At 43.6% G+C, this 24,439-nt stretch overlaps 1 protein-coding gene across 1 annotated transcript; it reads left to right on the plus strand.

Moving 5' to 3' along the window:
• Positions 1-1,209: 1,209 nt before the first annotated feature.
• LOC147026591 (uncharacterized) lies at positions 1,210-24,225 on the plus strand (the record flags this gene model as incomplete). Its single annotated transcript, XM_085883583.1, has 4 exons — positions 1,210-1,412; positions 14,595-14,693; positions 20,882-21,029; positions 24,043-24,225. Coding segments are annotated over 4 exons (489 nt in total), but the record flags the coding sequence as incomplete, so codon positions are not given.
• Positions 24,226-24,439: the final 214 nt, after the last annotated feature.

Consider the following 24,439-nt stretch of genomic DNA (forward strand, 5'->3'; position numbering starts at 1 on the left):
AGTTGGAACTGCTGATAAGTTCAATTCTGGAGCTTAAATTTTGTAATTCAGCTTAGTTGAAGAGATTCTCGTGGTGGTTGTGTATGTGGAAATGAAATAAAGCCACGATCGCTGGCATCTCCGGGCGTTTATAAGCATTGCAATGTACCCACGATTCGTAGCTATGATGAACAGGCATTCAATAATATGAGTTATGAAAGTTTAAAAAAACAAACTTTATTGTTAACAAATCATTGCAGCCTGTTCCAAGTCACGGCATGGTTGAGCAGGCCAAAAAAAAATGGCAGCTTCAATCCCCAGCGAGGTAACCTTGGAAACGCCTTAAGACCCTCATATCAAGCGAGGTGGCCGAGGATCACCTGATAAAGGATATAATTAAATCCAGCCGTTAATGATCTTCAAAAGCGGTGTTTTAATTCACCGAAACACTAGATTTTCACTCATGCACTTCCTTCGAGCTGTTGGAATGTATGCAAAGTTTGAGGCTGCTCGGTTTCATGGTTTTGGAGTTATGGAGGAGACACACACACACACACACACACACATACACACACATACACACACATTCGTAGAGATTTGAAGGGATCAATCCGGATCCAATGGGATTGAACAATGAAGTTTAATCACGGGATTAAGTAATCCAGTATTTACGAATGCATAGGTGTAAGGAATCCTAATGTTGTTCTTCGGTGGGTAATTCATTGATTACGTTTTGAGGGTGCGATGACGTCAGCGTTGTGACGTTTTGTTGAAGTTTTGTCCCCGATGGTCCATGGATGAGATGCTGTCGGAGTTTACGTACACCGTCGGATTAACCGATAATTGTGTTGGTTTCAAGGGTTTGTTTGTCAAGCTTTGTAAGGAATCTCTTCGTGGCGTGGGTTTCTCGTCTGCTTCATGAGTTTGGGACGTTTTTTAAAATTTTATTTTATGTGTTCGAGTTTCTGAAAGATTCAGCAATTCGATTTCCTCCAAACTTGTGAAAGTTGAAAATGTTTTATTACAAAGCTTGCATTGAATTGCCCTTGTGAATTTTACACGTGCTGTATTATAAGATATAAAAAAGCAAAAATGACGGACATACGAACGTGGTTAAACATTTTAAACATCTGCAGAGAGTTGGTTCGATTACCAAGCAGCTAGCTAGCCGCTTGCCAAGCCAGCCGTTCCTTTATTTAACGGTTTCGAATGGCGTGTTTGTTTGGGTGATTAAGCCACCTGGCGAGCAGCTCGGTAACTGAACACACCTGTGCATATCTCCGTGAATATGATTTATATTCCGTGGAAAAGCTCCGTGTTTCCCCCGAAGGAGAGTTTCAGGTGAAAGGTCGAACTGATGCCATGGAGGTCCAAGCCAGAGCGGGTAATCCTGTGATGGAGAAGAAAAGCATTGCCAAGGAACGGCAGAGGAGGTAAGGTGTGTAAACGGGTACTTTGTAAGTACGGCACGTACTGTGAAAATGGAGGTGTGGGGTGAATCGGGTGACGTCGTGATAAATGGTTGGTGTTGTGTTTGTTTACTTTTGAACACAATCATGTAAAACACGACCGTGCTGTCACGATCCGGTGAAACGACGACGACGACGACGACGACACACGTGGTGTCTATGCAGGACCGGATTTACTTTCTTGTGGGCCTTACGCCAGAATGGTTAAAGGGAATCCCCAACGGAGCACCGAGGCCAAACACCAGTGTTGGTGAGGCTGGAATCGACTTTAATAACACGCACGATACAACGTGCCCGGCGAGGCCGAACCTTCCATGATACAGCGCCCCTGCACGGAAACCCCGTGCACCACGCTCGCACGACGGATTAAACCACGTACTCCACTGGCGCTAGGCCAAACCTTATCAGTGCGCCCCCCCCCCGCCCCCCAAAAAAATTATATATATATATATATATATATATATATATATATATATATATATATATATTGTAATGTAAAGAGAAGAATTAAAATAATGTAACATCAATAATTTTTAATCAAGTTTCATATCATGTACATCTTACACAGAGGAATAATGGAACTATGACCGTTTTTACAGCCATTTTTCCCTGCTGTGCAGGGGTTAGGCTTTTTCTTGAGGCAATGTTTTATGGCCGGATGCCCTTCCTGACGCCAACCCTGGTCGCCTCTTACGACACACAGGGATATGGTACACCTATTCTAACCGGGACCAGTACACTGGCACTCATTTTGCCGACCTCGGAAGGATGACAGGCTGAGTCAACCTCCTGGTGTTAATTCAGCAGCCAACGGGACTTGAACTCAGGACCCTGGGATCCCAAGCCACCACCCTAACCACTAAGCCAACACCAGGCTTCAGAGGAATAATGGAACAATATAATGAAACCGATCAGATAACCCACAAGTCCCCGGTGGGCCCCAGTTACTGGTGGGCCCGAAGCCAATGGCCTATGTTGCCTATTGGAAAATCCGGCCCTGTGTCCGTGTTTCCTGGTCGTGGCGACGAGGATTAAAGTCGACCGAGCGTGCACCGTTATGACTGTATTCGGAAGGACTGATTTATCTGCTATTCGAGAAATGGCAAAAGTTTGAAGTTTGTGTTGAGAAAAAGGACAACGAGCTGGTTTGACTGTGAATGCAGACGAGTGTCGTTTCGGGGTTTCAGAGCTGGTGTTCATGGGTCACAAGCTGACGAGTGAGGGCATCAACCAAACCGAAGACCAGGTGGAAGCGGAAGTTGAGGAATATGAGTGAAGTGAGAGGTTTCTTGGGTCTTGTGAACTGCTGTGCGAGGATCGTTCCAAACCTTGCTACCTCGGCAGATCCATTGGGAAAGTTGACGAGGAAGAACGAGCGATTGTGTTTGGCCAGGAACAAAAAGATGCTTTCTAAGCATTGAAGGGGAATTTTGTAAATGCTCAAACACTTGGACATGGCAATCCCGAAGCACGAACCGAAGTCATTGCAGATGCCGGTCCTGTGGGATTAGGTGCACTATTTGTGCAGATACCAATGGGAGAACCATGAATTGTGTTCACGAGCCGGTCACTCGCAGACTTAGAGCGGCGATATTCTCACACAAAATTGAGGCATTGGGACTTGTCTGGGTGTGTGTGAACGCTTCCATGCATATCTGTGGCTTTGAATGAGTTGGTGAGAGACCACAAGCCATTGCAGGTGATATTGTTATGGATTTGGAAGCTTCTAGCACACAGATGGTCAGCAGTCCCAAAGTTTAGTTATTTCGTTAAGTATATGTGTATAGTTGGAATCTATGCCCTGTGTCTAACAGGAATTTCATGTGTGCGCTGCGAGTTATTTTGTATTTTTTTTTTTTTTTTTTTTTTTTTTTTTAATATATTCCCCAACAACATCCTGCTTTGTTCCGCCACCCAACTAATAGTCTGGCAGATATGGGAATGGATTGTGCCTTTGATGATGCAAGCATGAGCTTTGGCACACTGTTGGAGCATGCCCTAAGGAAGATATTTAGCTATAGGGTCATCGTAGAATTGTCCTGTGGCCAAAATGACGGCCATTTTCCAAAATGGCCACCACCGGTTGTTATTTTACCAGTAACTCAGGTTCTAGACTACCTAGGATATTGATTCTGGCGGCTAATCGTACATTTTCAAGCATGAGGAATGCAGTGGTACTATTTACAACATGCTATAACTACTCTAACTACCTAACTACTGTACATATATATCTAGCTTTCTGGGAAATAAATAATAGTAAAATTATAAACTCATTTAATATTGGTGGAGTTATCTATGCAGTGTTTTCCATCCATAGGGCTCACTTGGGCGGCCGCTTAAGTCAATTTCTGGCCGCCCAACTGCTGAAACGCCCATTTCTGGCCGCCCAAATGACTTAACATTGTCCACATGTATATACTGTTACGGTTGTAGAAATTCACAGATCACCATTCAGGTACCCCGAAGATCAGTTGTGTCGATAAGTGTGTGTTCCAGGTTAGATTTCCCCACCAAAGTATAACGGGAATTATTCGTGTGGCGGGCTGTGCATCTTCAGTTAGCCGTTATTCTGTTTCTATCTTTTATTTTAACAACAACGGTAATAACAACCAGAGCAATTCATCGACCATGTTCACCTTGGATCAGGGCGGATCCCGCCTGAATGAGGGTTCAAAGGTGAAGAGAAGCTGGGCGCTGATTTTAGGTGGAAAAAGCCCACCGCGGCCCCTCCCCTTGGGGTGATAAAAAGCCGCGTTCGCTTGCCGGAATATATATATATATATATATATATATATATATATATATATATATATATATATATATATATATATATATATATATATATATATATATAGTTGGAGGAAGTGGAGTGGGGTTGATGGGTCAAGATCGCTGGAGTAGTAGCTCGTGGGAGAAGCCTTGGAACACAGCCAGACGGCAGTGGAGAGTCGGGCGCGTCGCAAGGCCCTTGACCCACCAGGCCACCATTCGAAGCCGCTGCAGCGTTGGCAATGAGCCAGCTAGACACCAAGGGTCGCCAACCCGAACCAGGACCTAGCGAGTCACCATGAGGGTAGCCAGGTAGCCCACTCGGTCTCTCCGAGCCCCTTCGGTCATCCCGGCTCTGAACAATAATAAAGGCTTACAAGCCTGTTCTTTCTTTCTTGGGTTTTTGTATGAAAGTCTGTGGTGCCTTGTCTCTAAGTAGAATTGTGAGTAAGTACGTGCTTGCACATAATAAGTAGACCAGCTGTAGGCTTTTTGATCATGTCCTGCCCCCATTCCCCCATTGACTGCTTATGTGCCTGTAGGAATAAATGTCCCCATTTTTGAATGTCACCTGCTCATTGCGGCCCTTCCTACATTGACTGCCATAATTTCGTTCGGGATATTAGCTGGCTGATTATAAGCCGATAAAACGTACATCTGGTCCGACGGGACTTGGCGATATAAAACCGCTCGGTAATCGCATACGGAACAATCTGCTTAAGTGGCTCGTTTTTGTGCAGGTCCCATCGAGGTATAAACTCCCGGCATTTCTGTCCATGTGAATAATTAGGTACATCGACAATTCGGCGATCGACCCTGTAGCGCATGGACAGAAGAGTTGGCTGGTTTATGGTGTGTTAAAAACACCCGTAGCTGGGTTTCGGCGTTGATCCGGAAGCTGCGACTTGTGGATTTCTGGGTCATCGTGGTGTTTTCCTCTTTTCAGCCCTCTGAAGTTTTGTTTTGTTATACTGCAGTCATGCCGTTTGGCTTTGTGAACCCGAAATGCTGCCTCGATGCCCTGACCCTCATCCAGGTGTGAGATTGCCATGTTCAGTGGGCGCACTACCGCAATTGGGCGAAAGGCGGTCGTCCGCACGCTAAACGGGCGAAAATCTACAACAATACAACCTTCTATCATCACAAACCTTGATTTCCAGTGGTGGGGGTAGTGATGGAGTGGGAGAGGTGGTGGTGATGGGTGTGGTGGTGGTGGTGTGGTGATGGGATAGGAGGGATGGTGATGGTGGAGGTGGTTGTAATGGTTGAACTAATGGTGCTAGTGGAATATTTACCCATTTATTCACTCATCTATTGTAACTTGTCGATGTACTATTTTTGTTCATTTGCCTCTGGTAACTACTTTTCTGTTGAACATGCAATTTGATTTATTATGCTGAAAGTGTGTTCCCTTTTGATACCTGTAAAAGGAAGAGTAACCTTTGGGGAGTCAGCCTCAGGCTGGAGAGATGTAAATAAACTGAATACACACTGTACACCAGCGTTTGTTGTCAACTTGTAATATCCATGTCATAGTTATATTGTAGATCGGTACACTGAGTGCCTCACACAAGTAGAGAGTATATTCAATACAAATTTATTTCTTGGAAATATTGATCAGACAAGCAATTTTGTTTGGATATGACATCTCTTGCTGCAGATTTGCCACAGCAGAAGCTGTCTCTGTTGAATGAGTTTCACGTTCAATGCTCTGACGGGTGAACTTGTGGGTTTCTGGATCATCATCGTGGTGCGTTTTCCTCTTTTCAGCCATCTGAAGTTTTGTTTTGTTATACTGCAGTCTGCAGGAGTCATGCCGTTTGGCTTTGTGAACCCGGAATGCTGCTTCGATGCCCTGACCCTCACCCAGTTGTGACAGTTTTAGTGTTCTTGGCAGGCAAGTGATATTGTCGAATGCTACAAGATACTCATTTATGGTCCTGTATCCTGCTCCATCTGTGCCACGTGCTGAATTATATGGACATGTCAGCATCTCATCTGTCTTCCTGACACAGAACACATTTGTTCCAGTCTGTGGTCGGGCACTGTTTACCTGATGAGCTCTGCTCATCAGGGTCCACCACCTTGTATAGTTTGGCCATTGTCCCTATGCACTATGCAACTTTAGAACAGTATCTACTAGTTGTACTATGAGAACAGTATGTACTAGTTATACCAGCACCACTCTACCATAAGCTGAAATCTCCAGGAAAATATGTTGGCTGCCACCACAGTCGCAGTCCAGGTCAACTGAAAGCATGCAGATATACATGCAGATTAGGCGTTGTTACTCGGGGTACACAAGTACACAAAAGCTGTACTAACAACATAGATTAATTATCATTGTGATGTTCTGTGTGAATATGCAGCAAAATATATGAATACACATAAACATAATTATGAGGTCAGCACACAACTCGTGGGCTGATTCTGAAATTCTGGAAAATGTGCATAACTCCGCCAATATTTGATGGTTTTACTCTTATATAATTCCCTGAATGCTAGATATATGTAGTTTGGTGGTTGCTAGCATGTTATCAATAGTACCACTGGATTCCTCATCCTTGAAAATGTACGATTAGCCACCAGAATCAATATCCTAGCTGGTCGAGAACTTGAGAAACTGGTAAAATAACAACCGGTGGTGGCCATTTTATTCAAAATGGCCGCCATTTTGGCCACAGGACAATTCTGCGATGGCCCTATCGCTAAATATCTTCCTTAGGGAATGATCTAACAGTGTCAAAGTTCATGCTTGTATCATCAAAGGCACAATTCCCCCAAATATTTCACTTATCTGCCGGACTATAAACCTTCGTGCACAGACTCCATTATCCACGTTTGTGGCTGAAGGCATGGGCGGAGCCTCCATCACCTCAGATCGAGGCTCCGCTCCAAAGAAGGGCAGGGAGTGTTTCCTCAAGCCAATCGACGAAGAGTGAGCAAAGCCGAGGCGCTCCAGCCAATGGGAAGCCAGACGGCCAGAAACTACTACAGAGCATCTTCGGGGTGGGGGGGGTGGGCCACCGACATGCCACCCGTCCAATGGGAGGCAGAGTTACCTCGGGATGGATCCCTCCCACCTCGCAGGAGGGGGGTGAATAATTGTTGGTGCGATCTGTCGGTCGTCTCGTCTGGTCTGCTGGCCATCTTCCATCTTGGTGCTTGTTGGCGGCTGCCACTTCGTCTTGGTTGCTTGGTGTGAGTTTGTCCGTGTGGGTTTGAGTCTCACCATGGTGGTTGAAGCGTCTGATCTTCCCAAGCCCTTCCACAAGGGCAGGTCAGCAAGCCGTGCGAACGCGGCCAGGTACTAGCAGAACTCTGACCCTCCAGTTTGCCTATCCTACCGGGCTGGAGGTCTGAATAAAGACAGTGTGTGCGTGTGTGCATGTGCGCGTGCGTGCGTGCGTGGTTTTTGGTGCCATCTGATAAGTAGAAATTGTTGAAATACTTTTGCTCGCTGTACATTTCCTGCATATTCCTGATTAAGTCTGCTCTGTGTCTCCCTTCCCGATTAGTGTAAATAAGCCCCTGTTAAATGTTCCAGTTCGTTGTCTGTGTTTTTCATTGGCCTAGCATGGTTCGGGTTTGAGTTGTCGCGAGGCTGTTTGTGCCGTAGATTGTTCCTTTGGTCCGGCAGGCTTTGGTAATCCCCGCTCGGTTATGCCGGATCTGAGTCTAACAGCGACTCGGTTCGGACAAATTCGGCCAAGGGTGTGGCTTCCCCACTAGTTAGACGGCGTGGGTACTTCGGTAAATTGGAATTAGACATTAACCGTAGCCCACGCCAACGAAATATTGGCATCCACGGTCCACTAAGGGACCCGTCGACTCCGGAGCTATCCGGGGTGACTACCTTCAATTCCAGGTGTTCGGTGGGAGATGGCCCTACTGCTCTAACGGTCGTTCCTCGCCACCAACCCCCCGGGCCACACCAATGTATTCACGGAGGTATGATCCATGTGCAAGGATTGAAAGATGGGTCTTAAGACTTCAACCATATAGGTCCACGGTGGTCCACATTGCTGGCAAAACAAATGTTGCAGATGCTCTATTGAGACTATTAGAGATGGACAAGAGACAGGAATCTTCACTGGAAAAGGAAGCTGAATTGTTTGTATGATTTGTAGCAGTGCACTCAACACTTAAAGCAATGACAACCCGAGAGAGAGACGTACCATGATCCACAGTCACCTCTGGATCTCGAGAGGTAATGAAGAGTATCAAGGCTGGAGATTGTAAGAACTGCCCACGCAAGGCATGTGTAGCCATGTGAGATGAGCTATGTTAAATTGGGTTAAATTCTCAGGGGTAGTAGGATTGTGGTGCCACAGATGTTGAGATCAAGACTGGTGATGTTGGCACATGATGGTCGTTTGGAAATTGTTGGTCCCAAACAGAGCCTGAGGACAAAAGTCTGGTGGCCAGGAATGGAAAGGGATGTGGAGAAATGTCAAATCCTGCCATGGATGTCAACTTATTAGTTGACGAAATCCACCAGAGCCTGTCCGAAGTATGTTGCTTCGAGTGGAACCATGGGAAGATGTAGCTGTCAACATTTTGTGTCTGTTACCATCTTGAGAGTCTGTAATGGTTGTGATTGACTACTACGTCGTTGCTATGATTATGTAATCATAAGATCCATTACAGCAGAGAAACTGGTGGCAGCATTAACAGATTTTTTTTTGTTTGTTTGTTTGCATGGTATACCAGCCACTCTGTATTCAGACAATGGACTACAATTCATTGCTCAGACATTTTGGGATTTCATGGACACTGGGCATCGACCACCATCGTGTGACTGCAAATGGTGAAGTGGAACGTCAGAACCAATCTCTGGAGAAGCATATGAAGATTGCGCAAGCTTGAGGGAGAGACTGAAAAGAGGCAATGTTGTCATATGTTGTGGCAAACAGGGTAGCACCTCACTCGACCACAGGGAAAAGCCCAGCAGAGCTGTTATTTGGAATTAGAATCTGAACAAAGATGCCGGAGCTGAAGGATGTCTTTGCTGACCAGGAGGTTCGAGACCGGGATGCTGAGAATAAGGGATCAGCAAAGCTGCATGCAGATAATTATCGATGTCGTGCTAAAAAATCTGATGTGTTGCTGAAACGAGAGCATCAAAGAAAACTTTCCAGTTTTCCTGCCAGACCCTTGCACTGTGGCTTCCAAGACAGGAACAAGGTGACAATACAGTCACCAGATGGAGTTTATGATGGCAACACATCACCCGTGAAGTGTCGTCATCAGAATATTCCTGATTTTAAGCAATCTGTAGACGAGCTCTGTTCCAGAGATGGATCAAGTGATTATTGAGCAACAGTTGACAACGTGAGGAGATGGGGCACAAAGGGGTGCAGAGACTGAGGGAGCTAAACTCATTAGAGTTCCATAGGTGGGTGTGGCAGAGAAATCCTCGAGATCCAGAGGTATTGCCAGATCAACAGACAAGGCAAGATCAGAAGGATGCATCGTTGTTACCTCAAGACCACATTGAGAGAAGAGAATGCCAACGAAATGCAAAGACTTTGTCAGATTGTAACTGGTTGATAAAGAATGAATGCAATTGAGATTTAATGCAAGAAGGTGAAATGTTGAATTGAATGTTGTGAATTCGTTTTGGGAAACTTTGAAGGTCGAGTAGCTTAAATGACGGAACGGTAAACTCATGCACAGTCTTCTTTTACAAATGGGGGAGGGATGTCATGATGATGGTTTGTATTGTGTTTGGATACTTTTGAATACATGTAATTCTACTGCACTGCCACAATGCGGTGAAAGAATCGGAAGAGGAGGTTCTAAGATGGCCGATGAAGCAAGCACCGCGAGCGATGGTACTGACCGGTAATCGCACTGGTTTCTGTGTTTCCTGGTCTCGATGACGTGACAGTGGCTACCTTTAAAATTAAGATGCTTGGAGTACACCTGAAAAGGTTGTAATGGTAAAGAACATTCATTACATTGAGCTTCAACAGTGTGAATATCGCATGGGCATGATTGGATTGGTTACTTGGTCAATCTAAATGTGACCTCGCTATTCTTTTTTTATCCCCACCAAGATGGAAGCATTTCATTGTGTTGAGCATTAAAAGATGAACTTGCAATGCAATCTTTCTCTGTCATGTGATGCGATCCTTCTCATCTGTAATTCAATCCTCCTCCTGTGTCAGGAGGTTCATCATACGATGTATAATTTGAGAGGTGTCCTGTTTGTTGTCTCGTATGCATTCATAAAGGGCTGGAGGTTACATTCTGGGTGTCTGTTAAGTTTATTGTGGCGTAAGGGGGGGGGATTCATTGTCAGTTCTGGGTGGGGGGGAGTGGGTGGCTTTTTTTGTTTTTTTTATGTAAATGTATTGTATAGTGCCACATGATGGAATCTGCTGTGACAAGTCCAAAAAACATTCACCATTTTTCTGCACCAGTACAAACATTAAACCAGAATGGCACTCGATAGAGTGCATACCTCCGCCAGGCTGAACAGTTTACATTTTGTATGCCACTGATGGGTTGGATCTGAATCTGGATGTGAACCAAAATGTAATCGGCTTATTCTTGTCACATAACCATATATATATATATATATATATATATATATATATATATATATATATATATATATATATATATATATATATATATATATATATATATATATATATATATATATATATATATATATATATATATATATATATATATATATATATATATATATATATATATATATATTGCAGGTAATGACTGAGGGAACTAACACACATACACACACATCCGTCTGACCATCTCCTTCGGGAGCGAACATTCCAGGCACTCAACCTAAGGAGACCACCGTCTGGCAGACGACACCTCTGCACCACCCTGCCACATACCACTTAGTGTGTTTTTGCAGAGTGAAGTGTTTTACGGTGGCCAGAGTGCAAATCCTGCCACCAATCTCCGAGGAAAGGTAACCCACTGCGGGAGGACGTCTGCAGATGCAGTTAGCACCAGAAATGGATGGCTGTTGACTCGCATGGAGCTCCTCCACCCTTTGGCAGATTTTGTATTTAATCCTGTTGGGTGTCCATAGCCACACACCCTCCAAACCAAGGGGACCTGGTAGGGGAGCCTGTTTTGTCGCCGACACTCAACCATGAACAGGTTAGTGCTGGTTTTATATGAAACCCACAGGTCTTATCTGGCCTGGCCTGACCTGACAGTCAGGGTTGGGTGCCACCATAATCGCCTGGGCTGCTCTGTGGCATCTATCGTGGCAGAGAATGATCACACAACATAATATACTTTTTTTGTTTTATTTTTTTACTTGTATGCACTCTTGAACCACAGGATGAAGTGATTGCTTATACTAGTTTTTTTTTTTTTATTATTATTTTTTTTTAATGGGATAAAATAATTTTGTATCCTTCAGGTGGGGAGGTGGGGGAGAGTAGCGACAACTTTCACCCTCTATATCCTGGAGTATATATTCTGAGTAGCGACAACTTTCAACTGGAAGCCATTTTGTTTCCATCAGGCACTGCGCACCGATCCTGTGCCCATTGTGCGTAAAACCTAATGTGTCCTTTTTTCTCATGAAGCTGTCTTTCTCTGCACCCAAGAGGGAAATTGTATTTTATGCAGTTTCTTTCTTTCTTTCTTTTAACGTGTCATAAGTATATAGAATTGGACAATTGATTTAAGCCAAAACCATGTCACAGACTGTAGCAAAATGAAGTGTAATGTGCGAGTAAAGGTTCACACTGACTGGCTCTGTACACTTCAAATTAGACAGAGTTAATTAAAAAAAAAAATTTTTTAAATACAACACTGGTGGGGACAGAATGGAGAAATGGAGCACACCATCAAGAAAGTAGTAAATTAGAAAAGATTGTTTGTGAAAAAAAAGTTTGAGTTGATCGATTGTTTGCTCTGCAAGACCAATGGTGATACTGCGTGGTTTGCCATTGCAAATTCCTCCCCTAACGGTTGGGAAGGCAATTTGGCCAGGATGCTTGGGAGAGCTCACAGACTCTGGGCGAAGGACACCATGGGGTCTTTACCATCCACCAGTTAATGCTTGCAGATGGGACACCTGGCTTAACATCTTCAAGGGGTGGCACAAACTTGAATGAATCGCCCCACCTGTGAAACAACATGATGACAGTATGTACCTGGGTTGGGATTCAAACCCAGTCTACACAGCTTGGAGAAGAGTGTGTATACCTCCTAGGCTTTCCTGCCAGCCGCTTGAGAATATGTGGATAGGGAAAGTTTTTCTTTGCAATCGAACGGAACAAAAAAGAATGAATAAGAGGGCTGCATTAAAATGAAGATGAGCTACAAGTGAAGAGGTTGTATTTATTTATTTATGGGGGTTTTTTTTTTTTCAAACCTTTTTCGTTTTATTTTAACTAGTAATATGCCACTGAAAACATGCATGTGTTTGTAATCCTTCACGTGTACTGTAAATCTATATATGCATGTAATCCTTTATTCCTTTCTATTCCCATTAAATATCCCATCATCCATGGTTTCCCTTTTCCCACCGTTCATTAATACGCTTTGTTACTCTTCTCATTTTCTCCCTTTTTTTTTTTCCTCCCACTCTTCTGATTCCTCTACTATTGTTTCAATACAATAAACTGTTTTGCTAGGTGAGGCCAAGGGCAAATGGATCCAGAATTGTTTTGAAATCTATTATGTCATGAACCATACGTTTAACATGTTAATTAAACACTTGCACTAATTCATATAAACAAACTTGCATTGGACACAAGGGAATCTGCAGTGAATCTATACATCTTGAAACCCTTCTCTGGTCGGTGCACCCAATGGCACAGCATCTTGTCATTTAAAAAAAATAGATATGAGCTATCAACTTACTGTCCTGTAGTCAGTGAACAGCGATGGAAACAAAATGATGGCCATGACCCAACTGACCAGAAATTTCTGGAACTCGCTGTGTCTCTACGCCATGTACATTTAAAGGGACTCCAGGTGCACCCAAGTTCTCTCTCGAAATGTTATTGTATAGCGCCACATGTTGGAAGTTGGTATTTCAAGTCAACATAAAATGCCATCGACATCATGGAAGTGGAGGAATTAACCTGTCTGTAAGGACTAGTTTTCCAGTACATTGTAATGTACGAAGGTTCCTGGTCTGTGCTGGTGTAATTGCTTCCCGTCTTGCTGCACTGGAGGGGATCGAGTCCATGGCTCTTGGTGTTTGTATACTGTGGCAGGAGGCTGAGTCCCCAGGTCTGCTTCTCGCCCACCACGGGCAGGTTTGTGGACTCTGTTTACGATCATCTCGCTCCTTCCTCCCTGCATGCTTCTCCATCCCATAGAGGTCAATTCCGTTCTCCCAGAATCCCATATCCGTTGCCTCTTTCCCAATTCTATAAGCTGAATGCATTTCCTCGTCTGTGGACCAGACTCCCTGTATCTGTTATCTTGTCCCTCTCCCTCCAGGCTTTAATTGCCTTGTGCTTTCTCCCCAGACCCACACCTGCTCTCTCCTACTCCCACTACCCCTCCTCTTATTTCTCCCATTTGTTCACTCCTGTATGATGTCTTTGTCACCCGGTTACCCTTTAATCCTCTTCCAGTCTGTGAACCTGCTGCCCTCTATCATTTTTAGCTCTCCATGAGCCAACATTTCAGTAGTTTAAAAACCCTTCAAAATAAAATGCACTCCACCCATTATAAACCAGATGGTCATGAATCCACCATTGGATAAGTACACTGGGTAGCTTGGCATTACTTTCCAAGTAGTCAGCATTTGGACATGTATTCCAGATCACAATGCAGAAGTCTAGCCTGTTCAGGCTTACAAGAATTTCCAAGGAACTTGAATGCAGGAGGAGACAAATAGGGCCCATCAAGATATTTTGGATGAGTAGTCATTAAATTCCTGTGCAGTGTTAACACTACCTCTTTTGATTCATGATTTATTTCTGTACGAATACAACTGAAAACGCATATAGCTTTACCTATAGCTACCTGGCACTGTGCTGTCTATCTTTCACCCCCCCCCCTCCCACCTCCACCCTCCAACCACATCTGTTACCATCCCCAGATCCTCCTGTATGATGTGCTCAAAGACTGGCCCCTGCATCGTGTAATCTATTTTCATCTTTTTTTACAATTAAATAATCGCAAACACCTTAAATTTCCTTTTGGTGAGCTGGATCTGCCAATCTTTTGACCATTCCATTGAAGAATCTCGACTTTTCTAAATCTGATCACCACCTTCTCTCTCTAACTTGTCATCTGTCGAGTATAAGAGCAAAATGCATGACAAACCAATGTGGTGAAACATTTCAAAGATCTGTTTGCGTATTGTCGAAGATAATTTTTCCATTGAGTGAAACATTCCATATTTTCTGGAAGGAGAGTTTCAGTGAAAGGTGTAACTGATGCAATGGAGGTCCAAGCCACAGCAGATGATGTGGTGGAGAAGAAGAGTATTGCCAAGGAAAGGCAGAGAAGGTAAGGTGTGAAAATGGGGTTGGGGTCAATTGAAAAGATGACGTCGCTATAGGTGGCTACCCTTAAAGTTGAGTTGGTTGAAGTTTATCTGGAGAGGTTATAATGGCAAAGCAAGTTACCTTGTTGAGATCGAGTTTCATGAAACTGGTTCTTGGTAATGTTGTTGGGAACACTCTCTCCCTGCATGAGTTTATTTGTAGAAAGCAGAGGATAGGTTGCCAACAAAAACAATATGGTTGTACATGTGTGACAATTTCCTAATTTCACAAATTCAATGTCATTCCAATTACTTCAAATGAGTAATCAATATTTATCAAATGTACCAAACATAAAACATTCTAGCCACTGGTGGAATGATGCCCAGGGTCCAGGGCAGAGGCATCGTGAGGGCCACGCAACCCTCATCCTCACTGCTTGAAAATGGTGCTGGGGAAAAAAAAAATTGCTTCTGCTTCATTGTGAAGCTGTGTTTGATTCTTTGGTTTGAACCCCCACTTAAAATGAGTGAGGTGAAACATTTTGAATTCTTCTCTTGAATTTCAACATCACTGTAATACATATTAAGTTGTCCGAACGTTATTTGTGATACTTGGTGGCACTATACGATAAGCATTTACATGCAAGGAATTGCTGGTAATGGTACTGAGACCCCCTCCCCCCCCCCTTTGTAGAGGCTTGGGCAACATGTAAAATTGTATAACGTGCAAAAAAAAAAAAAGCTTTTTTGTTTTTGTTTTTCCTCTCAACACTAACTGATATTAAATATCGATACCTTCTGAGTGACGTAGAAAGCTGAAATTTTGTGTCGATAGACATTGAAGCCATTACACGAGAAAAAAAAATCACAATTGTCAGATAATATCCATAAATGAAAATATAAATAGTAAAAAATGCAGGTGAGTGACCCGAGGCAACGGGGAAGCACAGTAATTTTGTGTGCCGATGGTAGTCGAAGCCGATACACCAGGGGAAAGCATCCGTAAATGAAAAAAACAAATGCAGGTGAGCAACCGTAGGAGGAGGAGGAGGAGGAGGAGGAGGAGGAGGAGGAGGAGGAGGAGATATGGCTTGTATGCTTGCACAATATGAAAGCACACTCTGCTCATACATGCACACACATTCACTTTAATAGGGAATGGGTGTACTTGTACTATTGGAAGCAGCAGGAAGGATCATGTTGTTGTTATTCTCTAGGGTATCTAGATTATAGTCGATATAGGCTCAACACCACAATAAGCCATTTGTACATGTTAAAACGGTGTTTGTCCAAGAAGGAACCCCCCCCCCCCTTAATTATCATTAGTAGTGTTAGAAGTGGCCTTGGAAAACTGTTACGATTAGCCATCTCAATGTGGATTTCGCCCAAGGGGGGAAGAAGTCCATATAACCTACATCATGTGACCCTTAGTCCTTTCAAGTTTGGTTGAGATTGGATAAATAATGACCAAATGTATCACTGACAGACATGAAAGTGTGTATTTTAGTCTTATCGATGATTGAGACTCATGGAAGAGCTAGAGCAGAACGGAAAAGGGGAAACTTCAACAGCACAGCAGAATGAAAGTGAGATACACCGGCGTAGCCAGGCTGAGGCAGACGAGGCAGTAGCCTCGTCACTCATTTCCTAAAATATGATCTGGCCTGAGCCCTCTGGCCATCTGAGCTCCCATTTTGAGCATTGAAATTAGCCAAGAATAGGTTTCTGGACATCAAAAATGCATTGGCTTCTGGGGATTGCAAACTTTTCGCTACACGCGCCGTCACATCAACCAAGTTCACCTTTTCGCCTCATCGCTTTTGGACCTCTGGCTACGTCCCTGAGATCAATGAAAAAAAAAATGAATGCTTGGGAATGGGGTTATTTGGGGCATAGTGGTGAACAGCTGTCTTCAAGCTCAAGAGGGAAGAATAGGACTGCACAGACTGGGGAGGTTGGTTTCACAGTTGAGAAAAGTCTAACATGATTGGAGGTGAGCTTGGATTTTGGGACTTGAACAAGAGGGTGACTGGCAGATTGTGTGTCCTGCAGAAGGTGCAAGACCAAAAATGAGGCAGTGGAATACAGAGGCCATCCACCTGCCTGTGATGCTAAAGTAACGGGCCTAGAAATCAGCTTCACCATGTGAGATCCCAATTTTGAGGACATTGCTTTCCATGGCATTGGGAAGTGCATGGTGGAAGGCATGTGTATGTGTGCCAGCCCCAAGGGGAGAGCAGTACTCTGTCAAGCTGTGAATGAAGGCTTTGTAGGTTATCAAAAGTTCTGTGACCAAAGAAAGACCTTGTACAGCAAAGGATGACCATTCGTCGGTGGCTGGTTTTGGAGGCCATCTTGGAAAATATGATCTTCCCAATGCAAGATCATGGCTCATGGTGAGACCCAAAAGTTTGAGTGATTAAACATCAAGTGGTTTGTTTCAGGAGTGATGCAACTTTAAATGTTTAATTACAAAGAAACAGAAACCTCAGGAATGTGTATCAAACTTTTCTTGAAAGCTTATGACATGGTATTTTTCTATCACTTATTGCTATTGCAGGAAGTCACTGCTGGAGTTGGTAAGGTCCCAAGGTCCGAAATTGGCAGTTGGGCAAAATCCTTGCAATTGATGTTCTCTGTGTGCCCCTCGAAGAGTTCAGACGGGCATTGATCCTGACTCCAAAGTTCTGTCCAACTTTCCTGGAGGTCTCATGTGGCACTGCCTGGAGGTAGTCTGACACCACCTGCTTCAGATAATCCAGTGTGACAGGGTGGTTAGCAGAGACAGAACCCTTGGCAGCCCCTCAGAACCAGTAGTCCAGAGGGTTCAAGTCTGGGATATAGGGTACCCAGTCATGAGTGGTACCCAGGGCAACAAGGTGGTTTCTGAAGCACTGCAGCAGGAAAGTGATGGTGTCATCAGCTATATGTGGGGGTGCACCATCCTGCATAAACCAGGTCATGCTGAGCTCGTTTGGGGTGACCTTTTGGACGAGATCATTATGGAACTTCTGGAGCATGGCCTGGTAGTGCTCACTGTTTATATTCACCATGCTGCTGTTGTCATTGTCAAACCAGTAAGGCCCGAGCATTTTCCATCTGGCATTGAAGGTGCAGAAGCATGCGATCTTGGACCCTTTCAGATACCTCTCGGTGATCTCCTTAGGTGGTTCTGCCCCCCCCCCCCACACAGAAAATGTTGGGGTTGTTGATTGAACCGTTCAAGTGGAAATGGGCTTAATCACTGAACCAGATCAGGTTGATCCAGAAGAGACAGGGTGAGTGTGTGGGATTTGTCAGGGTTGAAAGACTTGTTCCAAGTGTTGAACCAGCCCCTCATTCTATCAAAGGCTGCTACCTGCCTCTAGGTTGAGACGTGATATTGCAGAGGGTGGGATCTTCAGCAAAGAAACAGGAAGGATTTTTCAGGGAATCGGAAAGATTATTGATAAATGAGGGGTTGACTCAACCTGGCATCCTTCCAAGGTCGCCCAAATGAGTACCAGCTTGCTGGGATGATTGAGTCATTTGAGTATCCTGTCAGTGGCAACCTGTCTAGGATTGTGCCCAATAGCCCAGGAGACTGCTTCGGCAGCACAGGTGCTCTGTCCAGAGTATGGTCCCGATGGGTGGATGGAAAAGACTTGGGGGCATTCTAGCCTTAACTGGGAGAGTTGATGAGGATCCCAATAAGAGCAGCTCCATTGCTGAGTATGGGAGTGGAGGAAGTTTTAACCACGAGGGGAAGTAGTCTTGGATGCCATAAGCAGAGTTTTGAGGATCAAGGTGGGTTGCCAGACTGTATCAAATACTTGATTTTGCATATCTCCAAAGAAACAGCTTGGATTTCATGTCTGAGGTTGAGGGCTTGCATCCATTGCTGGGAGAGTCGAAGCAACATGTCGAATGTAGAATGACTGGGTCTGAAACCCAGATCATTAATCTGAGATCGGGCCATTGGAGAAAGAGAAGGCGTTGTCAACTACAACAATGTATTCTATAACCTTGCTTATAGTCAGAAGCAAGCTACTAGGTCTGTACTTGTCTGGATCTCCTTTTATACCTTGTTTAGATAAAGTGGTGATGCTGGCTGATTTTGAGGCAGATTGAAACTGACCCAGAGAGAGGATGATCGAGTGAACAGAGCAGAAGGAGGATTAGCAAGAGCAGCAGAGCAGGCTTTTAGGACATGCACTGATGCCGTCTGGGCCTGTTGCAGAATTGGAGTCGAGGTTTGCCAGAAACCTCTCCACCTTCTCAAGTGGGAAAGACACTGTCCAGGAGCAGTTGGGTTGGTTGAGGATGGAGGGATTTGGAAACAAAAACAGAATTGAGGCATTTTGTCTTGCGAGTGGAGTCCACTGTGGTGCCATTTTTGAAGAGGGGGAAGGGATTGAGGTAGAGCATACTCCAGAGAGACTTAAGGTGCTACCGGGTCTTTGAAGGAGGCAGCTTTGAGAGTTCAGCCTTGCGGTTGGCCAGATGTTATTTCTGGCTTTCCTTGGAGTTGACATACTTGTTCTGGGCTTTGTGGAATGATCTGAGGTTACCTTCCAGGAAGAGCAGACTTGTTTGAAGGCAAGTGCCTCACCAAAGGATTTTGTGTACAAGGAATGAGAGGATGGGTATGAAACTGCAGATGAGACCGTATAAATCTACACATGAGGGGAAAGTGACCTTGTGTGGAAAGATTCCCAGGCAGCATAAATATCAGAGGTGGAAATGAAGAACTTGTCTTGACCTGAGAGGGCAGCTTGCAGCTGCTGCCAGTCTGCTTTGGTGAACTGCCAAACACTATTGTGCTAAGGCAGCTCCATGACAACAGCCAGAGATGTTGACTCTCATAAGCACATGATCAGATGGACCGATTGGAGCAGAAGAGGAACAGGAGACATTTGTTGAAAATTTGTCATTACCAAGTCCAGAAGGTTAACTCTTGTGAACACACTTTCATTTTGTGGTTAACTCCACGTTGTCATACAGCAGGTCGCACACCATACCTTTGATTGGCAGACAGCAGCTGAGTCACTCTTCTGATCTGGAATTTTTTTAGATAAACCTTTTTTGAATCACCTCCTTTCTCACGTATAAAGTTCTTTCAGATGCTTCTGATAGCTTTGTGCTCGGCCCGGGATCGATCGAGCAATGGCAAAGGGGGGCCAACATTATCTCTACCCAAAGAGAATATCCTACATTATCTCTAACCATGTGTAAAAGCTGTTGTAGGACACCGTTGGAAACTACAGATGCAGAGATGACTAGAACTGCATTCAGTAGAGCACATTCCCTCTGCCAGACTGACCAGTTTGTTTTGTAACCCAATGATGGGTGGATCTGCAACCGGACCTGAACAAACATCGAATTGGCTTGTCACCTTCCCCACTCATCTTGTAGACCCTTGTAGTCTTGCGTTTTCTTTACTCGTGCCTGAAAGGGGTTGGAGAGTTGTTAACATTCAAATTGATTCCAACTCTTCTACCAAATATTGGCATAAACCGTCTGCAACTTTTTAAAATATCGTGCAATATACCATTACTGGCCTTACCTCTCCATGTTGAAGAACTGCTTGTAATAAAAATTCTCGGATCCGGATTTGGGTCTTCACCGAAATCTACTCAATTCGTCGTCGCACAACCAACATGTCCACCAAGTTTAATCTGAATTCGTCTGGAACTTTTTTTTGAGATATCCTGTTCGCAGAGAGATTGGGGGGAGGGACATCACCTTCGGTGGCAGGGAAAATGAGTTTGTTCACACTGATGATTATGGACTATGGTAGTTGAGGTTTTGGATGGTAAGGCTGGATAAATTGGCATTTGACTTGCAATGTCAAAACGCATGAGTTAACCAATCAAAGTCGTTGCTGCCAGTATTAACTCGGCCATTCTCTGGAGCTGTTTGCAGTTGTAAAACCTTCTCTCCTCTAGAATGCTAAAGCACAACCTACCCCGGGTAAGCTGATGCAAACACTCGCAAGAGCTTTAGCTGAACCAATGATGGGGAACCTGAACCAATGGACCTTATTTTTCTGTCTGTCTCTCTCCTAAAAACGTTCTATTCACTGTGCTCTTCTATATATATATATATATATATATATATATATATATATATATATATATATATATATATATATATATATATATATATATATAATGGTTGGCCGATGACAGTGTGTGACTGAACATGCTGTGTGGTTGACCGATCCCACCAGGGAGCGCATTGCAGAGAGCTGCGCCCATCTCCGTGAACTGCTTCCAAGTTTTCCCGGTCGACGCTGTGACATGGTCTCTGTGCTCGAGATGACAGTGGAGTTCATCAGCTTTGCTCAGCATATCCTTTCACCCCAAGTCCTAAAGAATGTAAGATGCCAAGTGGTGAAGATTCCACATGCTTGAAATGGCAGTTTGAGTTTTACAAGCTAATTGCATCTTTACGACAGTATTATGTTGTCATAATGTGCTGCATTCGACGTATATTGATACCAAACACAATGGGTTCGAGTTGAGTAGTCACAGTATTGTGTGGGGACTCGCTCAATGCATGACAAATCGAAAAGACTTCAAAAAAAAAAAAAATTGATCTTGTTGTAAAGGTATTACTATATTATGTCATTAATTGAAATGCTTTAAATGAGATGAAGTTAATATTTTTAAAGAAACATTTCTTACGAGACTGTGGGGGATCAGTTGGTTGTGAGTTTACAAATGGTGTCTCTTTGTGGTTGGTCCTCCAAAAGTTGCAATATTTGAATAAATTGTTCTGGTGTAGTGCCAGCAGGGAAGGGTAGGGTTGATCACCCTATCTGGGGGGGGATTATAAATCCGACCCTCTTGTCGACAATTATGTGAATGTAAAAGATCCGAATGTACCTTTAGTAAGAATTATTTTGGGCAAAGCAAGCACCGTGGTGGTGTCGATCCTCGCACCCCCCTCCCCCCGTCCCCTGCCACCACCTCTAGTGGACACCATAGCCACATTGGTACCATGGGACATCTGTATATGGGTTCAGTTTTGGTGATCCAATTGGTACGTGTTGATGCGAATTAAGTATTTTTATCCTCTTGCACGGTGGCAATGTGATAACGTTCTGACGTTTTACTCCCGGGAGTTTTTTTTCCATTTGGGAAACACTGCTTTTGATGGGACCATTTAAGTGCCCATTCACACTTGCCCTGAGGGCATTTGAGTCAGCCACAAATCAAACACACATGACATATCTCACATGAATATAATTATAATTTTTTTTTTTTTAACGGTGAAGCTACTTTAATATTTGGTTGTCGGCTATCCATCCATCCATCCATCCATCAAAAAATGAAGAACCTTTCTAACCCACTGTTTATTCCAACCGGTAATTTCAGAAATTTCAAAAGGGTGATTCTAGTGTGTTGTAAAGGGTTCTAAAGGGTATTCCAGTGCATTGTAAAGGGCGATTCTAGTGTTGTAAAGGGTATTCCAGTGCATTGTAAAGGGTTTTAAAGGGTATTCCAGTGCATTATAAAGGGTGATTCTAGTGTGTTGTAAAGGGTATTCCAGTGCATTGTAAAGGGTGATTCTTGTGTGTTGTAAAGGGTTCTAATGTGTTATGGTTCTAAAGGGTAATTCTAGTCTTGTAAAGGGTGATTGGAGTGTGTTGTAAAGGGTTCTAAAGGGTCATTCTAGTGTTGAAAAGGGGTTCCAAAGGGTAATTCTAGTGTGTTGTAACGGGTGATTCTTGTGTGTTGTAAATGGTTCTAAAGGGTAATTCTAGTGTGTTGTAACGGGTGATTAGAGTGTTATAAATGGTTCTAAAGGGTAATTCGAGTGTGTTGAAAAGGGTTCTAAAGGGTCATTCTTGTGTTGAAAAGGGGTTCTCAAGGGTAATTCTAGTGCTTTTGGGGTTTGTTAATTTCTCGGCTTTGAAAATTTCATATTAAAAATTCTAAACTAAATCGCTTTCAGACATGGTTGGGATTTTTTGGGGATATTTTTTTATTTTTTATTTTAAATAAATGGATAAACCCATTGCGACATGGCCTACAAGAATCCGGCTCGGGGTCGTTATCTTGATCCGTTGAGTTCAATTGACATTCATGATCAGTGCCTTGTGTCCATCGGCAAAAGGTCCTATTTAAATACAATTGTTATTTTTTGCTCTTAAGATGTCTCCAAACATCCCTATCCTGCACTGCTTCCCGAAGCATTGGCAGAGACTGCTTTGTTGCAACCTTTCACCCATCACATCATCCATCCAGCACATCTGCCTCTTCCTCCCTTTCCCTCAACCCAACCAAGCGTGGTTGATTTCTCCAAAGTTTTGTTTTCTGCACCCATGATGTGTCCAAATTATGAACGTTTGTTTTCACATCAGTGCTTCAAATGTACGTGGTGGTCTCATTTCTTCAAGCACCGATTTGTTTGTTTTTCTTGCAATCCATGGAGTTGTAGCATTAGTCTCCAAAAGCACATTTCAACATTGTCAGTGTTCTTCCTTTCTTTCTTTTCTTTGTGGTCCATGATTTCAGATCAATACATTTTCAACAAGAAATACCAGAACATTCACCAACCACCTCTTGGTTTCTATTGTCACTGTCTTTCCAGGTGCTTGTCAATCCTGACATTGCTGCCCCCTCCCCCATGCTCAGAGTCACCATACACTCCATTCTACATTCTCCACTCACTTCAATCATGGAACCTAGAAAGATGAAACTTTCCACTATTTCCACATGGTCCCCCAATTTGAACACATCGTTCTCAGTTGATCATATTTTAGTCTTCTATTTATTTATTTTTTTGTCAGTTTCAAGACTAGCTTTTTCACTTTTCTTTTTCATGGTCTGCATCATTGTTAATATTGAGGCCTGTTGTGGGATTTGAACCATAACCTGTGGAATGCCACATTCTGATGAGGCCACTGGTTTCCATTGAATGCTGTAAAGCTCCAAACCATGAAGGTGTGCCCCTTTGGTCCCTTGCCCCCCTGTCATTCACTATACCCAGTATGAATGGAGTTTAGTGGTGGGCACTCTGGTTTATGGTACCATTGGGTTCATTATATGGACCATGTGCTCAGGAACATGAGGCTGGAAGGCAGACATGGTGGAGGAATAATTCTACTTTTATTTGAGTTTCCTCGTATCTTCACTGGTGATGTTGAGCTAAAACTTGATACAGTCTAGCATAGCTGCTTGTGCCATGTTCTCTGATGATCAGGAAACCCGGATAACATTTTGCTGGATTTTTACCACCTCGGCAAGTCTTGTTTGTCCCATATTTTCCTGCCAGGTATGCAACCCACATGAAACGTGGATTTAGTGGAACGTTACCTGCAAAAGCTTCCAGGTGTTTCTTTGAGACCCTTTCATTTGCTGATCACATCCGTTGTGTTTGCAGTTTCATGTGGAAACGTCACCACAGAAGAACGATCTGTAATCTCCTCTGCTTGTTCTTCCGAGGTGATGTTGCCCAGCCTATGGACTCGTGCTGTGAGAGACTCCCCTTCCCAATGATTCGATTCCATTCCTCGCTGTGCTCGGATGTTGTGTTGGACACCAATAAACAGTACCTCCTCGTAAACTTGTGGTTTAACGTTTTCTCCAAACAAGTTTAAAAGACTGTTTTGATTTTATGATTGCTTCAGCCCTCCATATGAAAGGTTTTGATGACCGTGTAGTTTAATTTTGTTTTTTTTACATCTAAACAAGGAAATATTGTGCTGTTTAATATATTTTTCCATTTTATTTTTATTTATTTTTTTTGTAAACATACAAAGCATTGCTGTTGTGCATGA

Source organism: Eptatretus burgeri, chromosome 5, assembly GCF_056783735.1.
Source record: "Eptatretus burgeri isolate ZD-2024b chromosome 5, Ebu_testis_v1, whole genome shotgun sequence".
Taxonomy (NCBI): Eukaryota; Metazoa; Chordata; class Myxini; order Myxiniformes; family Myxinidae; genus Eptatretus; species Eptatretus burgeri.